Source organism: Pseudonaja textilis, chromosome 1 (genome assembly GCF_049901715.1).
Source record: "Pseudonaja textilis isolate UNSWEBS1 chromosome 1, rPseTex1.2, whole genome shotgun sequence".
Taxonomy (NCBI): Eukaryota; Metazoa; Chordata; class Lepidosauria; order Squamata; family Elapidae; genus Pseudonaja; species Pseudonaja textilis.
Window position 1 is genome coordinate 229,997 of NC_141990.1, and position 15,959 is coordinate 245,955.

Below are 15,959 nucleotides of genomic sequence, written 5' to 3' on the forward strand. Positions count from 1 at the left end.
ACCAATCGGGAGCGCCGGCGGGGGCACGTGGCGCCGGGGGCGGGGCGAGGAAGGCGGGACCCGGCTGCGACGCGCGCGGGAAGCCGACCGGGAGGGGAGGAGTCGCGGCGGGATGGCGGCGCCAGTGGCGAGGCTGAGCGAGGGCTCCATCGCGGTGAGCCCGGCCCCGGCCCCGCCGTGGGGGGAGGGGGGGGCTCCCGGGCGCTTCCCCCTCCCCGCTGACCCTCCCTCCCTCTCCCCCCACAGGCCATGCTGCTGCAGGCGGAGCCGGTGGGGAGGCCGGTGCTGCAGCTGATCGTGAGTAGCCTTGGGGTCTCGCCCCCTCCCTCCCCCCCCAGGAGGCCCCCTTCCCCTCCGGCTGGGCCTTGCACCCAAGCCTCTCGGCGGCTCACGGGCCGTCCTCCACTTACGTCGCGGCGACACGGAGTAAGGGGCTCGCGGCCGCTTTTCCCACGGCCCTAGCGGCGTCCCCACGGTCACGGGATCAGTATTTGGCCTGTACTTGGACGGTTTCAGCGCCCTTTTTGCGACCCTGGGGAAGCCGGGTTCACTTAACCCTGTAACTAAAGAACTGCAGCGATTCACTTAACAGCCCCGGCACCAAAGGTCGTAAAATGAGACAAAGCTCACTTAACAACAGTCTCGCTTAGCAACAGGAATTTTGTGGTCATAAGCCGAGGACTGGGAGGCAGCCAGAGGGGGGCCGAGGCGGCGCCTTCCCTGCCACGAAAGGGCTGCCTGGGCTTGGGAAGAGGCAGCCGGGCTCTTCGCTGGCTGAGCCGGCTGTGTTTCCACCCCCCCAGACCATCCGCCCCATCTCTACGGGAAACGGGCCCCCTCGCTACCGGATGCTGATGAGCGATGGCGTCAACACCCTCTCCTGTAAGCACCCGGGGGCCTTCAGGGGCTGTGTGTGTGTGTGGCGGGGGGGAATAGCAGCCTTGGGAGGGGGAATGACCTGGCCGTATTCCTGGGGGGGGGATCTCCGGTTCAGCCTGTTCCTTGCACTCCGACTCCACCTTCCCACTCGGCTGAGGACTCCAGGAAGCTGAGGTGCAAAGCACAAAACTTTCCCTAAAGTTTGTAAGCTCATGAAGAAGTTTTCACGCAGCACCTTGGACAGGTGGGCTCAGGTGGAGGCCCTGTGGGAGCTGCTGCTGCAGGAGTGACTGAGGAGGCCTCGTGGGGCCACAGGAAGAGCAGCCTCAGCCAGAGGCCAGGGCCTGTTCCACAGGGCGGCCCAGTTGGCACCCCGAGGCCCCTGGCACAGAGCAGCCCACTGCTCCCCGGGACCCCCTTCTTGTTCTGGGGCTGCTTCTGAGGGGGCTCGGGGGGAGGTGTTCAACGTATAGAGCGACTTCAGTATGATGCCACTTGATTAAAAAGAATGGCCTTTCTGGTGATTGAGACCGTGCGGTAGTGCCATGAGTTGTATGATCGAAGACGGCTTGCAAAACGAAACGCCAATTTGTGCTTCGACCCCATCTATTAACGCAGCCAAGCTTTTAAACTTCTCTGTGCCGGGTGAGCCGTTTTAAACCTCTGGCTGTTGATGTCCTGACATCTGCCTGTCTTCCGTTCGTTCGCAGCTTTTATGCTAGCCACACAGCTGAACCCTCTGGTGGACGACCAGAGCTTGACCGCCAATGCCATTTGCCAGATTAACCGCTTCATTGTGAACACTCTGAAGGATGGAAGGTAACAGCTGGTTCTGGGAGGAAGGAAGAGCCGCTGGTTGAAGTGGCCCCCCTCCCCCGAGAGTGCCCGTGGGGGGCCGGGAATGGCTCCCCTTTTCCTCAGGTGCTTCTGATACTTTTGTAAGGTGACAAACGTCCTTATTTTTTTCTCTGCCCACGCAAATCAGTGAATCCTTCCTGACACACAGGGTGTGAAAAGAGCGAGGAGGGCGGGTGGGCCTCCCCTGTGTTCGAGGAGAGGCTGCCTTGTTGTGTTATCGCAGAATAACAAGCCAGGGGTGCCAGGAATTTTGCCCCTAAAGCTCTCCAAGAACTCCCATCTGGCCCCTCCTGTAGGTGGGAAGGCCTGAAAGAAACAGGGTTGGGCTGGAGCTCAGGCACTCGGCTGCAGCCCTTCACCAGCCGGCTGCAAACTGGGCCTCAGACCAACGGGTCGTAGGAGGGACCGGCAAGACGCCTGGATCCAGGGCAGCCGCAGCAGGGAAGAGGCCGCCGCGTGCAGGGCCCCCGGGGCGCTCTGAGCTTGGGGAGGGGGGCCTGATGAGGTTCCCAAGTTGGGGGGTGAGAGCAAGCGCAGCCCTGAGCACCATCATCCCAGCTTAGATTTGAAGGGGGTCCGAGTGGGCAGGAGCTGGCCAGGAATCGTAGTGGGCAGCACCATGAAAAGGCCACCCCAAAAATGCCTCGCTTGAGACGTCAGCAAAAGAAAACGGGGGCCCCAATGTCCTCACCGCCTTGTACAAACTGCCGGGGAAAGACGCTTGGCTGGAGACTGGGTTCTGCGCTTCTGGGCCAGCAAAGACCATTGCAGGCAGCTCCCTTACAGCGGGGAGCGGGGCGGGGTCTTTGGTGTGGAGGCCAGGAGGGGCTGAGCCTTTCCTCATGCCGAATGCAGGGCCGCTGAGAGGGCCCCCCCTGCACACCCAGCACATAGCTAAATGGAGGGGGGGGAAGTCCAGCGTTGGCGAGACGGAAAGGGCCGCTGGGTGGGTTCTCGGTGGAGGGCTGGACATACGTGAGAATGTGCGCGTGGCCTGTCCTTGCCCTCTGGGACAGGGCTGTGAGCCTCCCCGCTGGCCACTGTGGGGCCCAGGCAGCCGAGGCAGGGCCACCGCGCCCTCACAGTCCCTGGTCGCCTGTTCATGGCATGAAAGCGGCAGTTCTGGGCAGGTGTCGTCTCCGGCTGCCCTCTTGGGCAATGCCGGTGCTTTGAGGAGTCCAGCCCCTTCCTGGAGCCTGGCAGGTTTGGTCAGCAGCTACATTTGAGGGATGGAAATGGAGCGATTTCCCGCTTGGTGCCTCCCCTGGCGCAGGGCAGACCAGGAGGGGGCTTGAGGAGGCAGCAGCCAGGCCCAGAGGGGGAAGGGGTCCCTGTGGCCCTTGAGAGGCTCCGGCCTCTGCCCGGCAGGCCCTCCAACGGCAGGGAGAGGGAGGGGTGGGGGTGGCTGTCGAGGCAGCTCAGAAGAGCATGGAAGCATCGTGACAGGTAGCCCTCAACTTACAACCGTTCATTTAATGACATTCACGGCACTGGAAAAGTGACCTTATAACCGTTGCAGCCGCCCCACAAGGTTGCGTGGTCACAGCTGTTGGCCACTGACCCACATTTATGACAGTCCCCGTGTCCCGGGGTCATGGGACCTGACAAGGGAGGGGAGCCAGATTCACTCCACAGGGTTGCTAGTTCAGCACCTGCAACGGCCGGCTTAACCACTGTGGCAAGGAAGCCCCTAAAACGGGGCAAACTTCACAACCGCCTTGCTTAGCAACAGAAGGGCTGGCCCCAGTTGCGGCCATGAGGTGAGGACCACCTGTGCAGGCTGCAGCCCCAAGACCCTCGGTTGCACCAGTGCTCAGAGCTTGGCCCGGCTCTTCCTCCGGGGGGATCTGGCCCTCTGGGGCTTGTGATGGCCAATCTGGCCGCCTGGCCCCTGCCTGGCCCCCCGCACTGCTCTTGCTGGGCGGGCCACCTGCCTGCTGGCCCTGCCCGGATGTGTCCGGGGTCCCTCCTGGTCACACCTTCGGTGCCTTTCGGTGGGCTGGCTCTTCTGGGCCCTGCGCCCCCCTGGCCTTGTACCCAGCCTGGAGGGTAGAGAAGCCTGGCTGCAGGCCTTCCTTGGCCGGGAGCTCGGCCCGCTTCGGCCGTTGCTCCGTCTGGGCTCCCTTTTGGGTGTCGATCAGGGGAAACCTTTGAGGCAAAGAAGCCACCGTCCGGGCTTTGGAGAGCAGGCGGGGGAGACCCTTTCCAGCCAATGGGGAGAATCCAAGCGGAGGGTGGGTCACGGTTCTCCGGGTGGGCGAGAGGGCGGCCCAGGGTCTCCGGCAAACCCAGCTGGCCCCCGGAGCCGACTCGAGTTTGCCTTTGCAGGCGAGTGGTGGTCCTGATGGAAATGGAGGTTCTGCAGCCGGGTCATGCCGTCCCTGCCAAGATTGGAAATCCGGTGCCCTACACGGAAGGTAACGCCCCTTCCCTGGCGGGCCCTTAGCAGCGGCCCTCTGGCCTTGTCTTCCCTCCTGGCTTTTCAGTTGATGCTCTTGGGAGAACCTCATCAGAGCGTATTCGGTGGCTGTGTGTGTGTGTGTAGGTCAGCCTGGAATCACAAAGCCCAGCAGGAGCAGCTGCAGGTGGCATTCGGAGGCTCAGGAACAGCAGGGGAGGGACCGACAGGATTTGGGGCTGGGCCATGGAGGAGAGGAGGCGGGAGCCATGGGGAGAGCTGAGCAGTATTGCCTGGGGCTGAAGCCATCTGGTGCTCTGGGTTTCTGGGGGTCTCTTTGCCGAGGGAGGGGGCGCCTGCGTCAACCCTTCCCTGAGGTCGCCCCCGGAGCTATTAGGGAAGGCGTTTGGGCCCCGATTTCTTTTACCTCTCTGGTGCCCCTCCCCCTTGCCAGCTGTTCCCTGAAACGGAGCGGCCTGGAAGAGGAAAGGCGCCCCTCCCCCAGGGTAAAACAGGCGGTACCTGGAATCGCAGGGCTGCTTGACCCCCACTTGGGGGCTGGAGCGGAGCTCTCCTGCTGCGTTGCTTTATTCAGCTCTCCGGTTTGCCTGTGCCGAGTTTGGGTCCCGCTGCCAAAGGGGCACAGAACGGAGCGCTCTTCCGGCCTCCCAGAAGCCAGCAGGGGGCTCACTGACCCCAGGGGAGGCCTTGGCCTCGGGGCACAACTCCCCACACCCCCCTTTCTGCCATTCCCCCCAGGGAGGCGAGTGGTTTGTGCTGCGATGATTCTCCCCGCTAGAGAGTGGGAGAGACCTGCCTGCCGACTGCTCGCTCCGGCTGGCAGAGACGGCACTAAGCGGAGCCTGCTGCTCCCTCCGGCCTCGGCCTGGGAACCGGAGGTGGACCCCCCACAGCAGCTCAGTGGACTCTCTGGCGCTAAGGCATTAATTCCCCCTTTCCCAAAAGCCGCTTTTCTCCTCCTCCTCCTCCTCCTCCTCCTCTGAGTTAACTACTTTGGATCTTAAAGGGCAGGTACTGAGGTCTCCCTTTGACGATACCTTACCTGCCAATTGAGCTGACCCGCTCTGAGCCGGCAAACGCTCTGAAGGTGCCACCTCCCATTTGCATTTCAGAAAAGTGGGATCCGCAGGGTGGGGTGTCCGTTCCACCCCCCCTCCTGGCAAGAGGGACACACGGGGCCACTGTCTCTGACAGGGCCCAGAGCTGTTTGTGCGGCTCTCCCTGGGGCTGGGTATAAATACACGCAGCGGGTGGGGATGGGGGTGTCTAAGGAAGGCTGACCGGTGGGGCCCCTGGGAGAGGCCTTCCACTCAGGCCCCCGGGGGGGACGGGCACAGCGCCAGCAAGAAGGGCCGGCTGCAGAAATAGCTCCCCTTATTTCGCCTGGCACCTTCAGTGCCGCACCGGCTCCTGTTTGAGCAGCAGCGAATCTGCCGGCCGGGTTCTTCTTAGGCGCCTTGAGGCCTGCAAGGGCGGGAGGCGCATGGGGGGGGCACAGGACGAGGGCCCTGGCGGGGGAACACAAGCCTTCAGAGGGCCGCACACCGGCTCTTCCTGATTGTCCGGGTGGGGGGCAGTCTGGGTTCCCCACAAGGCTTGGCTCCCCTGGGGGCTCCGGCCTGGTGCCCAGAGCAGCTCCAGCCGTCTGCCTGGGATGGGGGGGAGGCCGCTCGCCTCTGCCCGGGAAACGGGGGTGGGGGTGGGGTGGCTTGGGCTCAACCAACCGATTCTCCTTCTGGGGATGGAAGAAGGGGAGGCCGGCGTGCTTGGATGGGGCCTGAGCGGGGCTCCCCTCCCGCCCCAGCTCTTGGGCCAAGGGCCGGCCCTGCCCCCTGCTATCCCAGTTGACCAAAGTTGCAGCGTCGGCCCACCCTCTCCGGGCAGCGCTTGCTAGCCTCGGCCATCGTGGCTGCGGCTGGAGACAACGGAGAGGCAGGCAAAGCGGCTGGGGTGCAGGTCAAGGGGCCAGGTGGTCAGCGGCATCAGCTCTGTGTTTTCCCCGGTCCAGGCAGCGGACAATCCCCCACCCCGCCCAGAGAGGCGTCTGCCTCAGTCCCTGCGGCCCCCAGACCGTCTCCGCAGCGTCATTCTGCTTTTCTGGGGATGTTGGGGGGGGGGGTTGTTCAGAGAAGCCCCTCTTGCTCAATGGGCTAGAATTGAGAAAATGAAGCACCCCCGCCCCATCAGCTTTGCGGTTTGGAGGTTCTTCCCTGCGCTTCACCTGTTGGTCCAGCGGCCCTGGGCTCGGCTCCCCCCGGGCTGCCTGGGAGTCTCTCTCCTGCAGGCTGAACGAGAGCGAGGGTGGCTTTCCTTGGCCACCGTCGGTTGAGAAGAGCCACTCCGGTTTCCTGCCCCAGAGGATCCCGTGGGGCAGGCGGCCGATTCTCCTCCCCATCCGTCTGCAGGCCCTTAACTCCCCTGAGTGGGGGCCACGGGTTTCCTCCCTCCCCCCACCGGGGACACTGGCTCACCCCCTCCTTGTTTCGGCCGAGTTGATGCCCCCTTTGCTCTGAGGGGGGCAGAGAGGGCAGCGGGGGGGCTGGATTGAGAGGCAGTGAGGGCCACTCCCGCCCCACAGATGTCTCCTCCTCCCCCAACAGGAACTGGACAAGCAGGGAGGCAGCCCCCGGGCCCCGGCCCAACCACGACCCCTTTCCAGAGCAAGCCAGCGGGACTCCCGAGTGGCGCTCCAGACGCAGGTAAGGGGCAGCGGAACAGCCTTTCGGGGGCGGGCGTGGGTTCTCCCCAGCTCTGCTCCTCTGCAAACCCAGGCCGGGACATCCGGCTGCGGCCTCTTTCTGGCCCCGGTGGGTGAAATGAGTGGCTGTGGCAGTCAGGAGCCCTCCTGGAAGGGCTGCCCTCGGCGGGGGAGGGGGGGGCAGGATCCTGCTGCTGCCCCAGGGAAACGGGCCTCCGTTTCGGTCTCTGGGACCCCAAAGGGAAGCCCCCAGGCAGCCGGAGGACTTTGGGGGGCAGGAGCTGCTTCCGCGGCCTTCATTGGCCCCAAGGTTGGGGGGGCCTCTGGTTGGGCTCTCCCTGTTAGCAAGCGGGGGGGGTGTGCCCAGCTGGAAAGGGAAGCCGGCAGGGACCGAAACGGAGGAAATTGTTTTTCAGCCCTGCCAGGTCACAGAGGAGCTTAATTAACAGGGAGGGACCCGTCACCTCCAGGTCTGGCAGATGATTGTCGCAGGCAGGCGGGGAGGTCAATTGCTGCTCAAGGGGTAGAACCCGTCCGGCCTTGGCAGGGAACCTCAGCTTCACGCTTTTCGGGGAGGCCCTTCCTTTCCTCACGGGGAGGCTGTGGAGAAGGAGCCAGCCATTTTGTGGCCTCTGTGGAGGGGCAGGCGAGGTTCCCCAGGGGGCCCGAGGCCTTTGCAGGCGAGGGGGGTCAGGGGGTGGGGGACGGTTCCCTTGGGGGGGGAGCGGGGAAGGGCCTAGGCCAGAAACGGAGGCCTGTTTCCTGAGGGCGTGGGGGGGGGGGCGTTGCTGGCCCCAGGAGGACTCCTCAGCCGAAGCGCACGCCAGTCCGGGCTCTCTGCCCTTCCCCCGGGAGCCGGTCCTTGGGCGGCCCCGGGGCTCCAGGGCCCAGCGGTGACGTGGGCAACCTCCTTGTTTCACCGCAGAGTCTTTGGCGAAGGCTCCCCCCGGCCCTTCCAAATGGCTGGGGAACGCAGGCAGCTCCGGCATCCTGAGCACTCCGGGGGGCTCTCAGGTCAAAGTGGTGCCCATCGCCAGCCTGAACCCTTACCAGTCCAAGTAAGTGGAAGGCTGCCCCGGCGCTGACCCTCCCACCGCCCCCTTCCTTCCCGGGGCCGCGTAGGGGTGGTGGGACAACGCCCTGCGGGGGAGGCTGCTGTAGGGTGGCAAGGGGCTGAGCCGCCTTTGAGGCTTTGAGTTGTGGCCCGTCTGGAGCTCCGCAGGGGGGCGTCTGCCCAGAAGGCCGAGGTGCAGCAGTGGGGATCAAACGGGGAGGGGCGGGAGGGGACAAGTCCACAAACACAGGGAATCGTGGCCGACGGTAATCAAGTCAACCCAGAAATACGAGGGCTTCAACTACCAATTGGGGTCACCCATAAAGCACACGAGCACCCGGGTTGCCCCAAAGCCCCTGCGGAGGATGAGGGCCGGCTGGGGTCCCTCTGGGCTGGCTCCCGGGGTGCATTTCCGGGGTGGGGTCTGGGCTCCTGGAAGAGCCGCTGGCAGGGCCCGGATCAGCTCCCTCCCTCCACTGTCTTTCCAGGTGGACCATTTGTGCCCGGGTGACCCAGAAGGGCCAGATCCGCACCTGGAGCAACTCCCGGGGCGAAGGGAAGCTCTTCTCCATAGAGATGGTGGATGAGAGCGTAAGTGCAGGGCTCGCCCGGCTGACCCCTTCGGAAAGGCCCCGGCGGCCACTCTGGGAGTGCGGAGAATCGCGGGCTGTGGGCAGGACCGGCTGCCGTTCCCTCCTCCCCGGGGCCTCGGCTTGTCGCCTGGGCAGAGGCTTTGAATGGGGCCCGGGAGGGGGGGCTGGGGGCTTGGGCGCGGCTGCCCTCCTGCTTCCCCCTCACAGCGAGGAAGACGCGGCCTCCTCCGACTTCCCTTGGCTCCGTCCCGCTGGCAGCAGCCCCATTTGCAGGAGTGGTGGCCGTGCTCACCCGCTGCCCAGGCAAATGGGGCGGTGTGCCCTTGGGTGGGCGCTCGCTCACCCACCCCTTCCCCTGCCCCCCAGGTGGCTTGGCCGAGCGGGATTGGCCCAGGGCTGGGGAAGGGGAGGCCTTTGGGCGCCTCTCGAGGGGGAGGCGGGGAAGCTGCTTGCCCTGCCGGTTTGTGTGGGGAGCAGGGGGCGGGCAGGGGGTGGTGGGGCAGGCCTGGAAGGGGAGATTCCATATTCCCGGCACGTCTTTCTGCTCGGTGGCTCCTTCGGGGCTTTGACTGATGGGGCCTTTATTGCCGTTTTCATCCTCCTCCCGCGTCAACATCTTAGCTGGTGGCAGCACTTGAGCTCTGCTTTTAATTGTCGCTTCAGGAGGGCTTGTCACAACACCCGGTGGGGATGCTCTCCCGAGTCCAGGGGCGGGAGGGAGGCAGGTGCGCCTGGCAGGCGGGCAGAGCCTCCTGGGGGGCTTCGGTTGCCTTGAATTTGGGGGCAAGGATGCCGCTGGATCAGAGGCTCCTCCCCTTGATAGTGCTTTCGTTTTCTCCCATTGACTTTGAGGTTCTTGGCTAGCGTGGGGTAACGGCCCACGGAACAGCCACGGCCCCGGCTCCGTGGGCAAGGCGGGCTGCTGATGTCTCGTGGCATCCCTTCCACTCCTGGCGTGGGCCAGGGGTTCCCCCAGGGAGCTCAGCAGCCCAGGCTGCCCACACGCTTCTCTTTGGAGTCGATCCCCACAGGCAGGCTCCCAGTTTGGGGGGCGGGGAGGGGCGGCTCCCACTGGGATGAGTGGCCTCCCTGTCCGGAAGCCCCTCCTGAGCTGCCTTCTGCATGTCGGCTCTTTCCCTTCCCCAGGGGGAGATCCGAGCAACGGCCTTCAACGACCAGGTGGACAAGTTCTTCCCTCTCCTGGAGTTGAACAAGGTACCCCATGTGTGTCTGTGTCTGTGTGTGTGTGTGTGTGTGTGTGTGTGCGCGTCCGTCCGTGCCTGCCCGGCTCAGCGGAGCAACAGGCTCCCTCCGTGGGGGCCAAGGGGAAGCTCCGCCTGAGCCGCCCACAGCTGGTCCTCGCCCGGCCTCCCTTCGAGGTTCAGCCTGCCCCTCCCTCCTCTCTGCGCCCAGGTGTACTACTTTTCCAAGGGCAACCTGAAGACGGCCAACAAGCAGTACTCCTCCGTGAAGAACGACTACGAGATCACCTTCTCCAACGAGACGTCCGTCGTTCCCTGCGAGGATGCCGAGCACCTGCCCTCGGTGCAGTTTGACTTCGTGCCCATCGGGAACTTGGAAGGCGCCAGCAAGGACTCTCTCGTGGGTGAGCCAGAGCAGGCAGGGCCTCTCGCTCGCTGGCCGGGCCCTGTGGGCGCAAGCCCAGGGGCCCAACAGGGCCATCCAGCCTCTCAGGAGCCCTGCCGGCCTTTGCCCTGGGGGGCTGCAGGGAGGCTGCGTGGCCCCATTAACAGCCGCGGCGGCAGGTGGGCCCCCAGGGAGCTCTGCTGCCCCACGGAGCTAGGGGCCTTCGAGGGCACTGGCCCTCCCGACCCCCCACTGTGTCCCCTGGCCTCCCCTTTGGCCAGCGGAGCCGCTCTCCTTTTCGGCTGAGGAGGGCAGAGGAGGGGGGGCTCCAGGAGGTTGGCCCCTCCACCCTGGCCTCTTTCCCCAGACGTGATTGGGGTCTGCAAGAGCTACGAGGACGCGCAGAAGGTCACCATCAAGTCTTCCAACCGGGAGGTCTCCAAGAGGGAGCTGCACCTGATGGACACGTCGGGCAAGACCGTGACGGTGACTCTCTGGGGCGTGGACGTAAGTAGCGGGGCAGCTGGGGCGCCGCTTCCCGCCCAGGCTGGGCTTAGAGGCTCCGTCCCAGGGAGGGAGGAGGGCCGGGTCTCCGCAGGGGGCCAGAGGGGAGGCCTCCCTCCCCAGGAAGAGCGGGGGGCTTGACATCCAGAGCTCTTCTTGGCCCTTTAAGGGGTCCCTGTTTCCCGGCCTGAGCCCCCGCCCCCCCTTACCTCGGTCCATGCTGCTTCCCTGCTTTGCAGGCGGAGAAGTTTGATGGCTCTCGGCAGCCGGTGGTGGCCATCCGGGCGGCCCGAGTCTCAGACTTTGGCGGGCGGAGCCTCTCCGTGGTTTCCTCCAGCACCCTCCTGGTGAACCCAGATTGCCCGCAGGCCTTCAAGCTGCGGGGCTGGTGAGTCTGCTCTGCCTTCTCTGTCCGTGGCCGGATCCAGCCCCCCCCCCCATTGGTCCTGGCGCAGAGCCCAGGGAGGAGGGCAAAGGGGGGCTGGAGGAAGGAGCCGGAAGGCAACCTGGGAGGGGCCAGGCCCCCTCCAGCTGCAGGCAGCCTCCTTGGCACCGGGGGCCGGGGCAGCCAGGCTGGCATCGCGGGCTTCATTCTTCCCACTTGGGTTGGGGGGCAGCTTAAAGAGGGTTCTGGAAGCAGAGCCCCCCGTTCCTCTGCACTGAAGGGACCCCTGTGTCCGTTCATGGGCTCGGGTGATGCCGGGGGGGGAGCGCCGGGGCCCTTCCGGAGAGGAGCAGAGGCAGCCTTGCCCTTCCCTTCCCTTCCGGCTGGCCCGCTCCCACCCAAGCAGGGGCTTCTCCCTCCTCATCCCGCCCCCCTCCCCAGCTGGGCTGAAGGCGCCCCCCACCAGCAGCTCCTTCCAGCTGGGGCTGAGCTCCTGGCCTGCGACGGAGGGCTCCTCTGCCTGCCTCCCCTCCCCCCCAGGTGGGTCAGGGGGCCCACTGGAGGGCCGGCTCCTCCTGGCTTGGGCCGGGCTGGTTCTTCCCAGGTCCCCTGCCTTCCCTCCGGGGAGCGGCCGCAGGGCCGAGCCAGGCCAGGGAAGAGTGATAAAAGGGGGCCCTAACGGGAGCCAGTCCTGCCAGGCTCTTTGGGGGACTCATCCGTGGGGCTCCTTGGCAAAAGCCCCTCCTGGGGATAAAAGCCCCTCTCCCCCTTTCAGGTTTGACTCGGAGGGGCAGCACCTGGAGTCCGTGTCCATCTCTTCGGGGCGGGGGGGGCCGGCAGCCGGGGGGAGCAACACCAACTGGAAGACCCTGCAAGAGGCCAAGTCGGAGAACCTGGGCCAAGGTGACAAGGTGAGGAGGGAGGGGGGGGGACCCCCATGCCCCCCACCAGCACCACGGCCCTTGGGGCAGCTGACTTCAGAGCCCAGCCCAGGGCGCCCCCCCTATTGCCCCCCCTCCCCCACCCAGGGCAAGGATGGGGCGTCCCCTGCGCTGTCTGTTTGCTCATCCAGTCTGTTCTCAATGCCTTACAATAAGTTGGAGAAAGGATCCATCGGGACTTAGGCGTCAACTTATGGCCACGAGGGAGCCAGCAGTTCTGTTGCTAAGGGGAGCAGTTGTTAACTGAGTTTTGCCCTCGTTTATTTTTTGCCCCCGTTCTTAAGGGAATCGCGGGGCTGTTCATCAAATCCAGCTTCCTTCATTGAAATGGGCCAGGGCTGCCTGCCTAATAAGCAGGGGGCTGGTCTGGAAGACCTCAGGGGTCCCCTCCGACTCTGCCATTCTGTTCTATTCTGCCGGGAAGGCCGCCAAGGGCCTCCCCGGAGCCAGATGGGGCCCTGCGACTGTCGTAACTGCTGGCCGCTTGGCGACCGTAGGCGGGAGGGAAGAAGACTGGCCAGGAGCCCCTTTTCACACTGACCCTGTAACTCTGGCTGCGTTTTGCGGTTCTCCGTGCTACGGGGTGGCTGGCCGCACGTGGCCTCCTCCTGGGCAGGGCGTGGCGGGTGGAGGGCAGCCCCCTCACGCCCCCCTCACGCCCCCCCCGGGGGCTGCCGCCCTTGCAGGCCGACTACTTCAGCTGCGTGGGCACGGTGGTGTACCTGCGCAAGGAGAACTGCATGTACCAGGCCTGCCCCACCCCGGAGTGCAACAAGAAGGTGATTGACGAGCAGAACGGCCTCTTCCGCTGCGAGAAGTGCGACCGGGAGTTCCCCAACTTCAAGTACCGCATGATCCTGTCGGTGAGCCTGGGGCCCCCGGAGGCCTTTCCCGGGGGAGGGGGGTCCCGGGGGGTTCAGTCTTGAGGTGCGACAGCCCCCCACCCCATGGGGGAGCCCTTGGCGGGCCAGAGGCCCCGTGGGAGAGCAACCCAGGGGTCAAAGTCGCTCACTTGGTAGACCCCCAAATCAAACGGGGTGCCTGGCTTTGTAGTGGCACTTGCAAAAAGGCCTTGGGGTCGTGGGAAGGAACCCAGAGGTCATCTGGTCCAGCCCTAGAGCACCTTGGGCAGGTGGCCAAGTCTGTCTCCTAAGGAGAATTCCCTGTCAAGTGGCAGGTTGTTCCACCGGCTGATGGCATGCTGCCTTGTAGGGTTAATCTGGCGACTGAGAGTGAGTCCACCCCCTTCTGTGGGTCCCCCAGGAAGACACAGAGGCTGCTGGGGGCGCTGACCGAGCTTGGCGTGTGACGGGGCTGCAGAAAAGCTGCTCTCGGGCTCCCCTGGACAGAAGTGGGGTTTCCGGGGAGGGAGGGAAGCCCGATTCACGGGACCCCAACTTAAGAAGCTTCCCCCAAAACACAAAGAACTCATTGAGAAGCAGCAAGATCGGATTGGCTAGATTGGAGGGGGGTCTGCCCCCCATGTGGGGTCTTGGTTGCAGAGGGAGCCGGTTTGTCCTGCCTTGCCCCCCCCAGTCGGGTCCAGATGCTGGGTGCCAGGGCTGTGGCATCCTCCCTCCCGCCCCCAGGGAGAGTCCTGGGCGCCCCTTTGGGCTGAGCTCCGGGCAGCCGCTTCTCAGCCTTTGGCCAGCCTCCCAGATGAGGGCCAGGAGGTTGCACCCCCAAAGGGACCCCCCAAGGGACCCTTGGCGGGAGAAGAAGGGGGGAGGTCCTCCCCTTGGACTCTCCAAGGCTGAGGCCGGAAGGCAGGGGGGGTGGGGGGGCCTCCTTGGCTTCCCTTCCCTCCCTGGACTGGCTGCTCCTGCCCTCTTGCTGCCCGCTGCTGACCAGCAGCCGGGACCCTCCGGACCTGGCCAGAGAAGCCCCCCAGGGTTCCCCCCACACACTGAGGGCAGCCAAGGGAGGGGAGTGGCCTGCAGCCCCCTCCTCCTCTTTGGGGCCCCCACCGGCAGGAGCCACTGCTTGCGTCCCTGCCTGGGTCTCCGGAGGAGGAGGAGGAGGAGGCGGCGACTGGGCGCAGAGGGGGGGGAGGGGGCTCTGGGCAGGAGGCCCTGCGTGGGCGCCTGGCTCGGAGGGCTTTGACTTCTCTCCTTCCTCCCGCAGGCCAACATTGCGGACTTCCAGGACAACCAGTGGGTGACCTGCTTCCAGGAGTCTGCGGAGGCCCTCCTGGGGCAGAACGCGGCCTACCTGGGGGAGCTGAAGGAGAAGGTGGGTGGGTGGGGGTTGGGGAGGCCCTGCTGTGCCGGGCCAGGCCTCGGTTTCCCTCCTCACCAGCCAGAAGGCGGTTCATCCCTGGGCAGCCCCCCGTGGCCCCCGTGGCCCCTGTGGTGCCAGCTGCTCCCGCGGGCGGCTTCCTTCGTGGGCCCCAGGGGGTTCTGGCCACAGTTTGCAGCCTCCCAAGGGCTGCCGGCCTCTTCCTGGCCTTGCTTGGGCTCCCTGGCACCAGGAGGACATTTGCCCCCTGGGCTCCTCCCTCACTTTAGGCGTTGCCCGCAGCTGGCACAGTTGGGACCCTGGCAGCCTCTCCCTTGCAATGCTCTTTCCCAGAAGGAAGGGGCCTCCTTCTCAGACCAAGGGGGGTCCTGCTTCCTCCTGCCCATTGGTGGGGGCGCTGAGCCATGGCAAGCCAAAGGGGGCAGCTGCCCTCCCTGCGATGCCCGTGGGAGCCAGACCGCCTCCATCCTGAAGGCCTGGAAGGCTCCGGCCGGCTGGAAGAGCTGACGGGGGGCGGGGGCTTCGCTCTCTCCGGCCCAGAACGAGCACGCCTTCGACGAGGTCATCCAGAGCGCCAACTTCACCTCCCACGAATTCCGGATCCGAGTCAAGCTGGAGACGTTCAATGTAAGAGAACGGGGTGGGGGTGGGGGTCACCGTCCTGGCTGGGGGGCCTCTGCCTCCCTGTGCAGCTGTGACTTGCTTGGGAAAACAGCCCCCCTGAGACTTAAAGCGCCAGGGGCGCCTGTGGCGTTCCGGGCAGTGGGGAGGGGGTTCCCCAGACGGGTCTGGATCCCGCCAGGGCTCTCCTGCTCCAGGCCAGGGCTTTGGGGCATCCCCAGGGACTGCAGGGGGGTGAGCTGTGGGGCTTCTGGGCTCAAGGGGGGGTCTGTCTAGAGCAGAGACGGGACCAGAACCTCTTGTGCTGTGGGCAGTGGAGAACCCTGTGGGCTGCAGGCCGTCAGAGTCCCGGGACAGGTGGGGCGGCTGAGCGGCTGGCTTTGTGGCCGGGGGAGGGTGGGGTTGCTATGATGGGGCCCAGGCTGCCGGACCCTCCTGCTTCTCAGCACGAGGGTCTGTGCTCTTGAATGCCCGGGACTCCAAAGCCCATGGGGTAGCGGTGCCTGCTGAGTTGCCTCCTCTCTTTGCCAGGACGAGTCGCGCCTGAAGGCCACGGCCGTGGAGGTGAAGCCCATCAACCACAAGGAATACTGCCAGAGGCTGATCCTGAACATCCGCAGGAACGCCGCCCGGCTCGGCTGAGCCCCACGGAGCAGAGCTGGAGGCCGGCCTGGCCTGCCGGGTCCCCTCCCGCCCCTGTTGCTCTGCGGACTTCCTGGCCCCCTTCCCCGCAAGGGCCCGGCCAGGCCCTCCAGGGATGGGGCGACCCAGGCGCCCTTCAGTTCTTCACCTCCGTTAATGCCACTTTTGGGGGCTGCCCACTGCAGTCTCCTTTTCCCTCCTTTTTTCCCCCACTTTGCTATTTTTATGCAGAGAAAATTTCTGTATTTTTCCTGATGGAAACAAATTGGGACGTGAGCTTCAGGTGCCCCCTTTCCTTTCCTTTCTTAATAAAGAGTGTTTAATTTTGGGCGTTTTCCGAGTTCTTTTTATGCCAATGCCAGTAGTTTCTCATTACTGGAAAGCAATTCATTAGTTTCCATAATGGATTCTCACTTGGGGGGCGGCTCAGCCCAGGCTGGCAGGGGGCGAGATGGGGCTGCCTTTCCCTGGTGCTCCAGGTGGGGGAGGGGGCTTCTCTGGAGGGTCCTTGCCCTGCCCGGTGTGCCCGCTGGCTCCTGG

At 65.1% G+C, this 15,959-nt stretch overlaps 1 protein-coding gene across 1 annotated transcript; it reads left to right on the forward strand.

Annotated features, from left to right (window-relative positions):
- Positions 1 to 37: 37 nt before the first annotated feature.
- RPA1 (replication protein A1) lies at positions 38 to 15,747 on the forward strand. The gene is made up of 18 exons (XM_087924010.1): positions 38 to 154; positions 247 to 297; positions 804 to 882; positions 1,590 to 1,698; positions 4,066 to 4,154; positions 6,757 to 6,855; positions 7,780 to 7,912; positions 8,397 to 8,499; positions 9,648 to 9,716; positions 9,915 to 10,107; positions 10,456 to 10,595; positions 10,832 to 10,980; positions 11,753 to 11,888; positions 12,605 to 12,781; positions 14,043 to 14,150; positions 14,697 to 14,783; positions 15,309 to 15,425; positions 15,515 to 15,747. The coding sequence occupies exons 1-17, from the start codon at positions 113 to 115 to the stop codon at positions 15,417 to 15,419; spliced, it is 1,875 nt and encodes a 624-aa protein (XP_087780136.1). The 5' UTR covers positions 38 to 112; the 3' UTR covers positions 15,420 to 15,425; positions 15,515 to 15,747.
- Positions 15,748 to 15,959: the final 212 nt, after the last annotated feature.

Coding starts and splice junctions, on each gene's coding strand:
- RPA1 (XM_087924010.1), top strand. CDS start 113: ATGGCGGCGCCAGTGGCGAGGCTGAGCGAGGGCTCCATCGCG. Junction 155..246: donor TGAGCGAGGGCTCCATCGCG/GTGAGCCCGGCC, acceptor CTCCCCCCACAG/GCCATGCTGCTGCAGGCGGA. Junction 298..803: donor GGCCGGTGCTGCAGCTGATC/GTGAGTAGCCTT, acceptor CCACCCCCCCAG/ACCATCCGCCCCATCTCTAC.